Here is a 14,604-nt window from a genome sequence, read left to right as displayed (position 1 = left end):
TGCAAAAAATCATCCATCTCATACAATACTTCCAAATTTGAATCTTGCATAACTTTCAGAAATCAAACATAAGATTGGTCTTTACCTCTTCCTACATGCACTTATTGTAAAAAGAAAGAGCACATTATTTCTGATTGCTATAGGCTGACAAATAAGCCACAGTGTCAAGACAGAGCTATTCCAAATGTATTATTTCAAATGGGTCAAGGTAATGGTCTTGCAATGAAAGAAATACACTAGTTAGGTCAAACAAACCCCAGTCTAATCCTATTTTGAACCATTCATGTCAAGGGTTCTATATGACTGATTGGTGATTCTGCCAAACCCATTCCTATTAAAATATTAAGGGTATTATGTAAATTTAATTTAATTGTTTGTTTGTTCACTTAATTTTTTAAAATATTTTTATTACATGCTAATGTAATGCAACATTGTATGCTGGACTTGACCTTGTCTAAAACTGAGTTCATTTCTGCTTGACCTGATTGACCTTTTTACATTTGTTTGATTTCATTTTATATCAACAACTAATACATAGCTAAATTATTCTCTATGTTTATTGGCTTAATATCAGAATTAGTATTCAGGTATACAAGAAGCAAATATGTTGATCTGAGTCTGGGTGTTGGAGTTTCCTAAGTGAATTTTACTGGTTATTGTGTTGTAAGTAAACAAGGCTCATTAGATCATTCTAGAAGGTTATTTTCCATTAGGTAATTTTTTTCTCCATAGAAAATGCTAATTGTGACCTGAGGTCAAGTAGAGAACTATATATATATATTGTAACTGTGACGATTTTACCATTCAAGCTTTAACTTCTAACACTTTCAAGTTGTATTATTTGCGACCAATTGGCTGAATTTTATTTTCTTCAAATTACTGAATTCAAGTGATTATTTTCTTTGGAAATACAAAAGTGCTCTAATAAAATTCTTCAATAAAGACATTCACTGGAATTTATAATATATTCAAACCTGGAATTATATTTCTGTGATTCAACAAAAGACTGTTGACACATCAACACTTTAATAGCTACCAAGGACATGTCATTGACTTCAGTTCTGGGATATTTTCTTGAATTTTACTGAATTTTATTCAGGACGTTTAATTAATAAAACTTGTGTCTGTAATTCTTGGATTATTTTGTGATTTATTCATCATACCGAAAGTTGTTTTTTCTCATTTTCACTTTGTATTCTAGAGAAACAGAATTATTTGTTAAATTTTATGAAACATAATGTCTTTCATTCTTTTCTGTTACTTATTTTAAGAGCATAAACTCGTGACAAGGGATACAAAAGTTTCTCAAAGTCTTTTGTTATCAGGTACTTTGACTTTGTTTGAGACGTGTTCCTCTGCTGAAAGTGCTTTTATTCAGGGAGTAGAGTGTGACTTTGTTAATGATCCTTTCAACTGTGTTGGGGGCCCTGAGTGTCCGAGTGGTCTAAAGCGCTCTCCATTAAGGATCACTGCCATCTCACCTCTGTCTGCGCAGGTTCGAGTATCAGATTCAGCCAATGTGGGTATGTAAGAAAGTTTGCCAGTAGCTTCTCGTGGGTCGGTGGTTCTTTCCGAGGTTTTCCCTGGTTCTTCCTCCACTATTAATACTGGCCGCCATGTATAGCCTATCGTGTGCTGAAAAATGGCGTTAAACCCCACAACAACAACAACAACAAAAATCAACTGTGTTAATTTGGCATCAGACTTAGTCACTGGATCTGTGACAGTTGGAGCAGTAATTTCTTTATCTACAGAAAGTACAAGTTTATTACTAGGCAATGACCAAGCTGGAGATAAGATTTTGGTTAATCCATTAGTAACAGACAAACCTTGTTGTACGACTCAAACAGATGATCACATCTGAGGGAGACAAAAGAATATCACTCAATGTCAAACAGAAACAAGATTCTGTTATCTCCTTTATTTGTTTCAGATGGCTATTACTGAAACTGAAGCTATCCAAATCTCCCATTATTATTTTGTGAAAAATCTGGTCCTTAGGTGAAAATGGACAGCATCTGAACTACCTGCTGGTGATAAGTGGTCAGTGTGCAATAAAGCTGTTCTTAAGTCATGCTGACCGGAAATTCTTAGTCTAGATCATGAAACTCAATAAGCTGGTCATTTGGGAGTCAATATGATTTATAACAAGATCATGAATTATTTTTATTGGCCAAGATTTAAAAGTGATGTTTATAAATACTGTAGCACTTTTCACACTTGACAGATGGTAGGAAAATCCAATCAGAAGATATCTAAGGCTCATCTGCAACCTATTCATGCATTTGATGAATCACTTAGTAGAATAATGGCAGACTGTGTCAGTCACATAAAAACAAGTCAGGCAACCAATATTTGCTGACCATAATGTATGCCTTCAAAAGATTTATAGCGGCAATTCCTTTGAGAAATATTGAAACTAAAACCATTTTAAAAGCTTTGGTAAGTGTTTTTACACTTTTTGGCCTTCCCAAATCCATGCAGTTTGATCAAGGGTAAAATTTTATGTCCTGAATGTTCCAACAAGTTATGTATGCATTGGGCATCCAACAGTTTAAATCTTCTGCCCCCTTTCCCCCTGAAAATTAATGCACTTTCAAGAATGCTCGAGCCCTGTTGTCCTAAAACCATTCCCATTGTAACAGTAGCTTTTAGGGAAAAAATTTCCAACCCTCCCGTTAGCAGCTATTTGGATAATAAAGCCAATGACTTACCTCCAGCAAAAGCTGTTTACACAGGTTGTAGGAACAAACGGAATTTTTCTTCAATATCCCTGGTAAGACGCACATGAAGTCAATCTCCTAAAATAAACAGCAGTTTTAAGTCGTATTAATAAACACATAAGTAATTCATGAACATCATTAAATTCTCTCATAAAGTTTGTATAAGTTATCAAGCAAAATCCTGTTTAATTTTGTATTCCTAGGCATTATAGAATTGTTTCAGACGCTACTGTCTCAACTAAATTTGATAACAAATTTAACAAAGGCTATTCCATTAAAATGGACGTACCATGGTCAGACAGCAAATTTAATTTAATTTAGACCCACTAGCAACACACATGATTTTTCTCTTATATCCATTGCATTACAGAGTTCTTTTTAAATACAAGCATCAACCTACAGACAGCACTTTGACATTCTGTCTAGCCCCTTGTCAATCATTTTTAATGAATAGCCCTAAACATAACTAGTAATGGGTAAAATTGGTGTTTAGTACATTGTCAGATCTGAGATAATCTTTTAATGCAATTCCTGTTGTCACTCACTGGGATAAGTAAGATAACAAGACAAATATATATTATTATCACTGCAATGCAATCTTGATTGCTAGATCATACTGAGTTGTCAGCATTACCAGACGCAAAGAATCAAGTCATAATCCAGATTTTCTGATGCTAACAGCAAGATATGATCTAGCCATTAAGATAAATTTACTATGATAATAATAAGTTAATTATACACCTATCAATTTTCTTATAAATTTATAAAATCCCAAAACATAATTTAAAGAAATTGCTTAAGATTTCAAGCACTTTTTGGAACAGCTGATATGCGCATGAATATCAATTTTTTAATGAAGCATTTGTAACAACAGTCACTAATTTCCAACAACTATCACTACTAATAACATGAATTCTTCTGCATGGGGGCAGCAGGCTGTGTATAATGTATTTATAACAACAGTCACTCATTTCCAAATATTATCACTGTTAAAAACACAAAGTATTTGATGCATGGGGGCAGCAGGCTGTGATTTACAACTGTTGTGCAGTGTCAAATTTTATGTGACAGAAGGGATTAAAGCTGAATAACTGCAAAAGTCGAGCTGGGCTGATAGTGCTTGATCTGTTTCAGGTGGGGCATTGCGAGAGGCTCTGATGAGGACCTGGTATGGCAACAACAACATTGGATAGATAGTTATTTACAGTGAGACATTGTGAGAGGCTCTGATGGGGACATGGTATGGCAACAACAACATTGTATAGATAGTTATTTTCAGTTGGACATTGTGAGAGGCTCTGATGGGGATCTGGAATAGCAATAACAACATTGTATAGATAGTTATTTACAGTGAGACATTGTGAGAGGCTCTGATGGGGACCTGGCATGGCAATAACAACATTGTATAGATAGTTATTTTCAGTTGGACATTGTGATAGGCTCTGATGGGGACCTGGTATGGCAATAACAACATTGTATAGATAGTTATTTACAGTGAGACATTGTGAGAGGCTTTGATGGGGACCTGGTATGGCAATAACAACATTGTATAGTTATTTTCAGTTGGACATTGTGAGAGGCTCAGATGGGGACCTGGTATGGCAATAACAACATTGGATAGATAGTTATTTACAGTGAGACATTGTGAGAGGCTCTGATGGGGACCTAGTATGGCAATAACAACATTGTATAGATAGTTATTTACAGTTGGACATTGTGAGAGGCTCTGATGGGGACCTGGTATGGCAATAACAACATAGTATAGATAGTTATTTACAGTGAGACATTGTGAGAGGCTTTGATGGGGACCTGGTATGGCAATAACAACATTGTATAGACAGTTATTTTTAGTTGGACATTGTGAGAGGCTCTGATGGGGACCTGGTATGACAATAACAACATTGTATAGATAGTTATTTACAGTGAGACATTGTGAGAGGCTCTGATGGGGACCTGGTATGGCAATAACAACATTGTATAGATAGTTATTTTCAGTTGGACATTGTGAGAGGCTCTCAAGGGGACCTGGTATGGCAATAACAACATTGGATAGATAGTTATTTACAGTGAGACATTGTGAGAGGCTTTGATGTGGACCTGGTATAGCAATAACAACATTGTATAGATAGTTATTTTCAGCTGGACATTGTGAGAGGCTCTGATGGGGACCTGGTATGGCAATAACAACATTGGATAGATAGTTATTTTCAGTTGGACATTGTGAGAGGCTCTGATTGGGACCTGGTATGGCAATAACAACATAGTATAGATAGTTATTTACAGTGAGACATTGTGAGAGGCTCTGATGGGGACCTGGTATGGCAATAACAACATTGTATAGATAGTTATTTTCAGTTGGACATTGTGAGGGGCTCTGATGGGGACCTGGTATGGCAATAACAACATAGTATAGATAGTTATTTACAGTGAGACATTGTGAGAGGCTCTGATGGGGACCTGGTATGGCAATAACAACATTGTATAGATAGTTATTTTCAGTTGGACATTGTGAGAGGCTCTCATGGGGACATGGTATGGCAATAACATCATTGGATAGATATTTATTTACAGTGAGACATTGTGAGAGGCTCTGATGGGGACCTGGTATGGCAATAACAACATTGGATAGATAGTTATTTTCAGTTGGACATTGTGAGAGGCTCTGATGGGAACCTGGTATGGCAATAACAACATTGTATAGATAGTTATTTACAGTGAGACATTGAGAGAGGCTCTGATGGGGACCTGGTATGGCAATAACAACACTGTATAGTTATTTTCAGTTGGACATTGTGAGAGGCTCTGATGGGGACCTGTTATGGCAATAACAACATTGGATAGATAGTTATTTACAGTGAGACATTGTGAGAGGCTCTGATGGGGACCTGGTATGGCAATAACAACATTGGACAGATAGTTATTTTCAGTTGGACATTGTGATAGGCTCTGATGGGGACCTGGTATGGCAATAACAACATTGTATAGATAGTTATTTTCAGTTGGACATTGTGACAGGCTCTGATGGGGACCTGGTATGGCAATAACAACATTGTATAGATAGTTATTTACAGTGAGACATTGTGAGAGGCTCTGATGGGGACCTGGTATGGCAATAACAACATTGGATAGATAGTTATTTACAGTGAGATATTGTGAGAGGCTCTGATGGGGACCTGGTATGGCAATAACAACATTGTATAGATAGTTATTTTCAGTTGGACATTGTGAGAGACTCTGATGGAGACCTGGTATGGCAATAACAACATAGTATAGATAGTTATTTACAGTGAGACATTGTGAGTGGCTCTGATGGGGACCTGGTATGGCAATAACAACATTTTATAGTTATTTACAGTGAGACATTGTGACAGGCTCTGATGGGGACCTGGTATGGCAACAACAACATTCCATAAGCAGCAGAGAGACTGAGCCCACCAACTATTTCGTTCCAACAGAACCATCTATCGAAAACACTCTTGATAGAGGGTCTTATTTCACAAAAGAAACCATCTATTCAGAAAACTATGATAAATAACTCTTCTCTGCTGACCAAGAGAAGTTATTTCAACAAATATAACTCACTATAAAAATACTTCTTGACGATGGGATGGTCGACGAAACACTTTCGGACTCAGTCTCTCTGCTGCTTCATGTAAATATTTTAGGATTTCTAGTTAAAAATTGTATCTAACCCAACTCGATACCGTGTCCGAGGATCAAGTAAATTTATTGTTACAAATCCGTGTGGTTTTGCCTGAGCACGACTAAAGAAATTTCTGAATTTATTGATGTCCATGTCACCGCTGCACCAAGTTCGATGAATATTTTGTAGCGTGTGTGCGTCAACGCTGTTAAATACCGCAAGAATGTTACAGTTATCTCTGATCACTTTCGGAATTTGTGTATACCGTTGAGTTACATAAATCACATCGGTGTTTTTATGCCTGCCACATGAAAATATCCTGGCAGGGTTTGATTGTTTGTCCAACATGATATCATCGTACACGACTAAATTATTAATACTCCCATCAATATCATCGACACTCGGTGCTTCATTGATATCGGTTTTGCACTTTCGTTAAAATCTTTTAGCACTTGATAACATCGCTGATCATCCACAGACGGGGCTATCAAATATAATTTATCCCACTTCATCCACTTCATTATTAAATTAAGTAACAACTGTGTTTTACCCGACCCAGATGGACCTATAATAATCATTCGAATTGAATTTGGTAGCACTGAGTTATGTTTGATTGGCTCTCATCGCTTTGATGCAGAAAGTCAGTGATCTCCATTAGATATATCATAAAATAAATATGAATTTATATTGTGTGAAATGTCGCGCACATACCCCAACTACAGATACAACAACAATTACAACAAAAAATAATCGACAAGCGCTTACAGGTAGGTGTGAACGATGTGGCACAAAAAAATTTAGATTTATTTTAAAAAAAACGGAGGTGATATCGCAGCCAAGTTAACAGCGCTGCCAGGGGCTCCGTGGGCTAAATATCCAGGAGAAAAACATCTTCCAGGATATAATTACTGTGGTCCAGGAACCCGACTTGATATCAGACTTGATGCTCAGGATCAGCCAAAACCAGGTGAGTATCCGATAAACGCTATTGATAAGGCGTGTCATGCTCATGATGTAGCTTACCGAAGCAAGGATTTACAACAGCGCCATCTCGTGGACGTGAAATTAATTCATGCGTTAAATGCCATCCCTGATAAATCTTTCAAGGAGAGGCTAGCATCCTGGTTGATAAAAACTGCAATGAAATCTAAACTTGTATTAGGCGCTGGTAATTAATTATAATGGAGTCGATTTATTATTCCCCAAGCGGACACTGGAGAGGTAACGCAGCAATTAGTAAACTCGCTGAAGCAGCAAAAGTTACGCCGCTAATGCCAAAAATTGGTTATCCCGACAGGCAATATGGCAAATTTATCTACCACGCCCTAAACAAATTCACTTCGCGCATTTCGATGTTAGTGTACCAAATGAGGTTCATCAAGCTGATATATTATTTCTGCCACATGATACTATCCGAAGACGTACATACAAGTACGCGTTAACCATAGTTGATGTTGCCAGTAGATACAAAGATGCGGAACCGTTAACGACTAAAACAGCATCTGAGGTTGCTTCTGCGTTTGAAAGAATTTATCGGTGAGGACCCGGACCAAAAGGTGGTCTGCGATGGCCAAATCTATTACAAGTTGATCCTGGCAAAGAATTTCAAGGTGCAGTATCATCGTTGATGAAACAACATAACGTCACCATACGACGAGGACACACTGAAATTCACCGTGATCAGGCAATTGTTGAGCGATTCAATAGAACACTTGCTGAGCAGTTATTTGGATATCAATACGCGAAGGAATTTATTCAGGATACGAGATCACGCAAATGGGTTGCAAGATTACCAGGTGTGATAACTGCGCTAAATAATGAAATAACTCGAACAACCAACATGAAACCTGCCATCGCGATCACGAAAAAAAATATACCACTACAACGAAAGAAAGAAAAACAGCAAATACTGGGTAATGTCACAGTTAGATATTTATATGAACCAGGTGAACTTGAAGGTGGTAAACGAAGAGTGACTGATCCCATTTGGAGTGTTACCACACATAAGATATCCACAGTGACAGGATCCACTGGCAGACCAGCAATCTACAGGTTGGATTCAACTGCTCCTCAACGTGGATTCACCCGTGAGCAACTTCAGGTAATTCCCGAGGACACACAATTGCCGCCAAAATCACTGAAGTGATTTCAATGACTTAACTAGCGCTGGCACCCCAACATCAATTACACTCAAGACAGGTCAACATGACATTATCACGTGTATGACCGCGATTGTTATCTTTTCTGTCTACGGTAAATTGTCTTGAATTTTTATTCGAATACTGCCATAGCATTATACAATTACAGCTCGCACAGTGATTATTCTGTTGTTGTTTCAACGCGTTAATAAATTCAACATCAAGATCAAAATCGCGATTATTTTTTTTGTCACTCTGTTTGTAACCGGCGAGTTTTTTTGTTATTACATCACCATCGCAGTTGTTTTCATTATTAATTTTATCAGCGTTTGAATCTTCCAAGACAATTCTTTGCAGTTGAGATATTCTTCTGACTCTGGACACAGCCAAGTAGACTAAGTTCGACCATTCGATTCGATCATCAATGATCCAGACAGTTGTATCAGAGACAGTCAGTCCTTGAGAACAATGAATGGTCATAGCGTATCCTAGCATCCACGGGGATTTATTCATCGCTAGTGCATCCTCGACAGCATCGATGTGAACTAACACAATATCATTCAATACTAAATTCTGTTTCTCTGTCTTTCCTGGAATATCAACATCTGTATTTTGTAACCGCGTATCAGCTGGTCTATAACATAACGGCGTTGGCAGCATTGGAAACTTTTCTTGTTGTAATTGAAATAGCTGTTGTTGAAGTGTGTCTCTGACTATCTTTCTACTTGCCACTATCAAATCGTCTGGTTTCCACATGCGTAAAAAGTCACTCATCAAAGTTTCAGTAATCATCTCGCGCATGATTTCACATTGAATTTTATTCGGTTGTAGCCTGATTAATGTTTTAAATTCTTTCAACGTTGCATCAAGTGCTTGGTAATCATCAGACACTTCTTCGTAATAATCAACAAAATTCCTCAGCCAATCATGCGGAGATGCGCCGACAAACGGAGGTGGTTGACTGTGATCACCGCACATAATCACTGCAGTATTTTTCATTAACAGCCAATCAAGAAATGTTTTTAACGTTTCCAGCGGCACCGTACATATCTCATCCCAAATTATTATATCATTGATATATTTTGTTCCCATTCGATCTGACGTCCACACACCGCCGCTATATTTGAAAAAGCTGTGATAAGTACAAGAACTGACTCCTCACTGTTTCATCTCTCTGGCAAGCCTGTGTGTAGGTGTTAGCACAATCATATCTGATTTTCCAAATAATTCAATCGCTCGAGTTGTTTTACCAGACCCTCCTGGCCCGTTCAAATAAACAGTTTTGTGTCTGGTGATTGGATCATATACAGACGGTGCAGAAGATATTTCTGGCATTTCTGATTTATAATAATCACCCTTAATTGCAACATCAGCGGATTCACAATACTCGTGTAACATCTCCGCTTTTATTCTCCACAAACTCCATTCATCTCCGCCGCAGAATTTCATTATATCGGTCAGTGATTCTGAATATTTTTTATCGGTATAAAATGAATCTGTTGCAACTCTGACTGCGGTGTCAGGAAATCGATTTACCATCGATAACAAATTTATAGAAACATAAGCCAGCATTGAAGATCTCAAATGTGTGTATTGAGGCGATTCTCCGTCAATATAACTTACAATTGTGCCCAACTTTTTCCCATCGGACAAGAACACATCCTCCCGATTACAAAATATATTTCTTGCAACCGCGTTGGCGATTATAAAATCCAATTCAGCTTCATCGATAATCAACCGCGAGTGATGCATTTTATGATCAAATGCTGCACCCTGAGTAAATTTACCAATTATTCTTCGTCCAAGATCTTTCGCTGTACTTTCACTGTTTTTGAGTTTAATCTTGAGAATTTCAGGAGCTCCTTCGCGGATAGCATCAAGAGGAGTTTCTGGACGTGCTTGTGTCCATTCTTCGATAACTTCTTCGAGGGTAATACGCTCCGGTGTTGGTAACCAAACTGAGGTCTGCGGTCGATATGATATGATTGCTTCACTGACAGTCAACGATACCAGTATTCGGCTGTCAAGCATATATCGCAATAACACTATTGGTACCCAGCGCTTTTCAACGAAGTGTCTGCCAAACCAAACATAACAAATCTGATAAAGCCCCGCAGCAAATTCAAACAAAGTCACACGAGCAAATCCTGTCAAGTCAGCATCGGGTAAACTGCCGTTTATGGCGACTCGTGTCATCGAGTTCGTGGGGTGTCCAAACCGCGCAAAGTATTCGTGGCACTCGTCGTTCTCGAGAAAGCTTCCTGGGTAGCAGGCAATCATATCCACGGAAATCATATCCCGGTAGTCATATTGGGTATTCCACAACCCGCCATGACCATACTCGACACAACTTAATTGTATATCCGAAAGAAACTGACTTCGGGTTGGTCTCCACGAATTTCTTTCTCTGGCGGCGTGAGTGGCAACACTTGGAACTGTAAAACAATTAACCAATAACTGCTCATCGCTAGCATTTCTCATACGTTTTTGCGAGTTTTTTCATTTCCTGGTGCAACGATTCTGTTCTGTATAATTCTCCGTTGGGTCTCACAAATTGATCATAGTCGCCATGTTCAGAGCTCCTAAATAACCACACTGACACAGGGTCGGTTTTACTCAGCGCGTAAATAACCTCGTGTATGTTTCCAGAATAAAACTTGACAACACGGTCTCGTGGAAATATTGTAACTGCATCAGTCCACGCGTACGAATTATGATCAATAATTTCAATCGATTTTCCTGACTTATTGAGCATTTTAATTTACTTGATAGCACAGCAACATCATTTATTGTTGCCCCGGTATCTTTAACCGATTCAGTCCACACTGTTATTTTTTTACGTCGCAGGTCGGTTAAACCATTCCCTCGTTTTGCGTTTTTAAAATGTTCCATTACTCGCTCGGCTACACAATTCAACACCATCAAAGTTTTCATCGGGGTGAGTTTATCAATTTTTGTTTTTTTTACAGGATATATTCCATAAATGACTGCGGTTACAGGATACGATCGAGCGTAATATGGTATATCAATCCCGGTCAGCATTCCTGGTTTGGAATTGCTACTTAACAGAATTGTCTTTCCGTTAGCAAGAACAGGGTCAAGTTTGTCACGGATAATCCACATATCGGAATCTATTTGCACAATAAATTTTATTCTGAAAAATATTTCTTTTTACCCTGATGAAAATCAATATAATCAATAATTGATTTTGCTCGGGCATCAGTCATTGAAGCAACGATGATGACCTCATCACCGAAGAAGAGTTCGTCAATGATATTGACATCGTCAACGTCGCGGATAATTTTAAATGATGACCATACATGAGATGCGCCGTCGTCGTGGAATTCTTTTTTACCCTCGATGATAATATTAAACAGATCAGTTAGATGCCGTCGTCGTGGATCCAGGTTTAGCCTGTCAAGATCGAATCTCCCAGCGCCAACTGCGGATAATTTCGAAAACACTGTCATATTATATTTAAGACAAATATTTAAATAAGAAATATTATATATACAAATGAATAACTGCAAGTGGTTAAAAGTTGGATCCGTAACAGTCTGTGGTAAGCCCTGCAGGAAGGAATTCTGTGGTGAACACATACAAAGCATCAAACGAGGAAGCACAGGACCTATTCCCTGCCTGCGATGTGGCATTGGTGTCAGGGGTAAAACACAATTATGTGCGGGATGCGGAGGGAAACGATACCGGGAACTCAAGCGATATTAGAATAAAAAAAGTAACGGAGATGCGCTAAAATCCGAAAGTGATTATATAACTAAGTTTTCAGACAAATTATAAATTAGACAAATATATTATTATATAAATGAGCCAAGAATTTGTTCCGCATCCAACCATTAAAAATTACGAAGCATCATGTGAGGGAATAGTTAGAAATAGCAGGTTGAAAAAACCAGTTGGTGCTGTTGAAAATTCTGGTTATCTTAGATTTGCTGTTGGGAGAAAGAAGTATCTTAATCACAAGTTTGTGTTCGAGTGTTTCCGCGGAGAGATCAAAAAAGGTCTTGTAATTGATCACATTGATGGACAGAAACTTAATAATAATTTATCTAATTTAAGAGCTGTGACGCAGAGTGAAAATTGTAGGGCTGGTAATACTGGCTGTAACAATAAAAGAGCCAAGAAGGTTGTTTCTATAAATTTAAATACAGATGAAGAAGCAATATTTCAATCGATATATGCAGCTGGCAAGCATTTTGGTATTTGTAGGGCTTCAGTTCATCGTGTTGCAGAAAATATTATCAAATCAACTTTTTCAAGTAAGTTTGATAGCTGGATTATATTTTATTATGTAGATAACTCTGCAGTGACTGCGTGAAAATCAATGATACAATTATTTCCCCGTTGTCACCTTGACAGGTAACAGCAAACGATTTTCTGCACAAGGAAGTAAATAACTTCCCTTGATGCTATCAAGGTGACAGCGCAAGAATGACAAAGTCCTTGATGAGATCAAGGTAAACTCGTATTTATCTTTTTTTTTTCACAGACAATATCACTATTTTATTACACTTGTTCGGGTTTATGGTTCATCTGTGGTTTCCACACGATCATATTTAAGAAAATACGTTTTAAACAAATCACGCTGAGCTATTTCTGAACTTTCAGGTATCAGTCGGTTTATATACAATATCGTCCCGATACCATATTGGGGTTTCGAAACCCAACGAAGTTGCACAACTTTCTCCGTTATCGCCCCGTTCTGGGGTAATCTTTTACCCCAAAACAGGGTTGATTTCCGGGGTGGGTGTGCAACTTGTTGGACGTAGAGTATAACCCCGCATCGATGTTTGTGCCGTCTTAAGATAAGTTAGAATTAAGTTATATGTTTGTACCATCCTAGGATAAGTTATATATACAATTGTAAATACAACTGCTGTAAATAGCTTCTACTGCTGTAAATATGCTTCTACTGTATACAACTGCTGTAAATATGCTTCTACTGTAAATATTGTAAATACTATGTGTTTGTGCCGTCTTAAGATAAGTTAGAATTAAGTTATGTGTTTGTGCTGTCTTAAGATAAGTTAGAATTAAGTACTAGGATAAGTTACGTGTTATGTGTTGTTCCCATATGAGCCTTGCTAGGATATCAAATGGTAAGCTAGGAGGTTCACAAATGGGGAATGTCTCGTCGTTCGCAAACACACCCTCTGGGCTTTCTAGACTGTTATTTGGCAGTTTAGGAGCTCATATGGGGGTAGTGTTTCCGCTCCCTCCTGAGTTTGGTAGGTTATCATATGATAAGCTAGAAACTCAAGGAGATGTGATGTTTTTTTATTTTAAATATATAAAAATATATATAAATATGAATCGAGAAAATATCAATAATGTGATTGATGCTATTAAAAAATTAGAAAAACAAGGATTTAATATATTACTAAATGTTGAAACTATTCTGTCTGATTTTGAATCATTATACGAAGCTAAATGTGCAGGGCGTTATATTCTTCCTGCTCAACATCGATTCATAAAGACGATACAAAATAATTTGTATAAATCGCTAGCCAGCGTAGCGGAGGCACAAATAAATGAATTTGTTCCACTGTCTCGTGCAATCGAAAAGATCAGGCTGGCACTGGCAGCTGAGTATGAAACAAAGAAGATAATAAATAATCGGGTCAGAAAATTGAAACATTGTATGTCTGCTGAAAATCCAGAGAATTTTGAAGTCAATGATAGCGTCATCACTGACGAGGAAGTAAATACCTCACCTTGATTGCATTTTACTTGGAAGTGAAATCGAAAGTAAAAAAAAAGTAATATTTTTTTTTACTGTGTAAATTATGCAACTGTCCGATTTCGTTGGTTTTCATAGCAAAATACCCCTATGAAATCAGCGAAAATGTCAGTGAAAAATCTTCGATTTTCAAAAAAATATATATAAAGTAAAATATTTTCAAAGAATGGAAATGTCAAAGACATTTTTAAAAATCCTAAAGGATTTTCACTGAAGTATCTTATCAAGATGATCCCATGAAATGCACGAGTGAACAACATTGACGATTTGGTCTGCAGCACAAGTAATCATCGTGATATTGTTTTCGCGGAATTGCTTCAGCTGAAATTCTGTCAGTAAAAA

General features: G+C 37.5%; 1 protein-coding gene across 3 annotated transcripts in view; it reads right to left on the bottom strand.

Annotated features, from left to right (window-relative positions):
• Positions 1–14,604, bottom strand: part of LOC149807257 (general transcription factor 3C polypeptide 3-like) — a 152,567-nt gene that overhangs the window by 47,990 nt on the left and 89,973 nt on the right. For all 3 annotated transcript variants that reach the window (XM_089964112.1, XM_089964106.1, XM_089964115.1), the window contains exon 20: positions 2,715–2,801. In XM_089964112.1, the coding sequence (XP_089820238.1) occupies positions 2,715–2,801 (87 nt within the window). The remainder of the gene's footprint in view (positions 1–2,714; positions 2,802–14,604) is intronic.

The sequence above is a fragment of the Sinohyriopsis cumingii genome, chromosome 1 (assembly GCF_028554795.1).
Source record: "Sinohyriopsis cumingii isolate HCF-2022 chromosome 1, ASM2855479v2, whole genome shotgun sequence".
Lineage (NCBI taxonomy): Eukaryota > Metazoa > Mollusca > Bivalvia > Unionida > Unionidae > Sinohyriopsis > Sinohyriopsis cumingii.
Note: the sequence above shows the minus strand (reverse complement) of the source record. Positions and strands in the feature narration are given on the sequence as shown.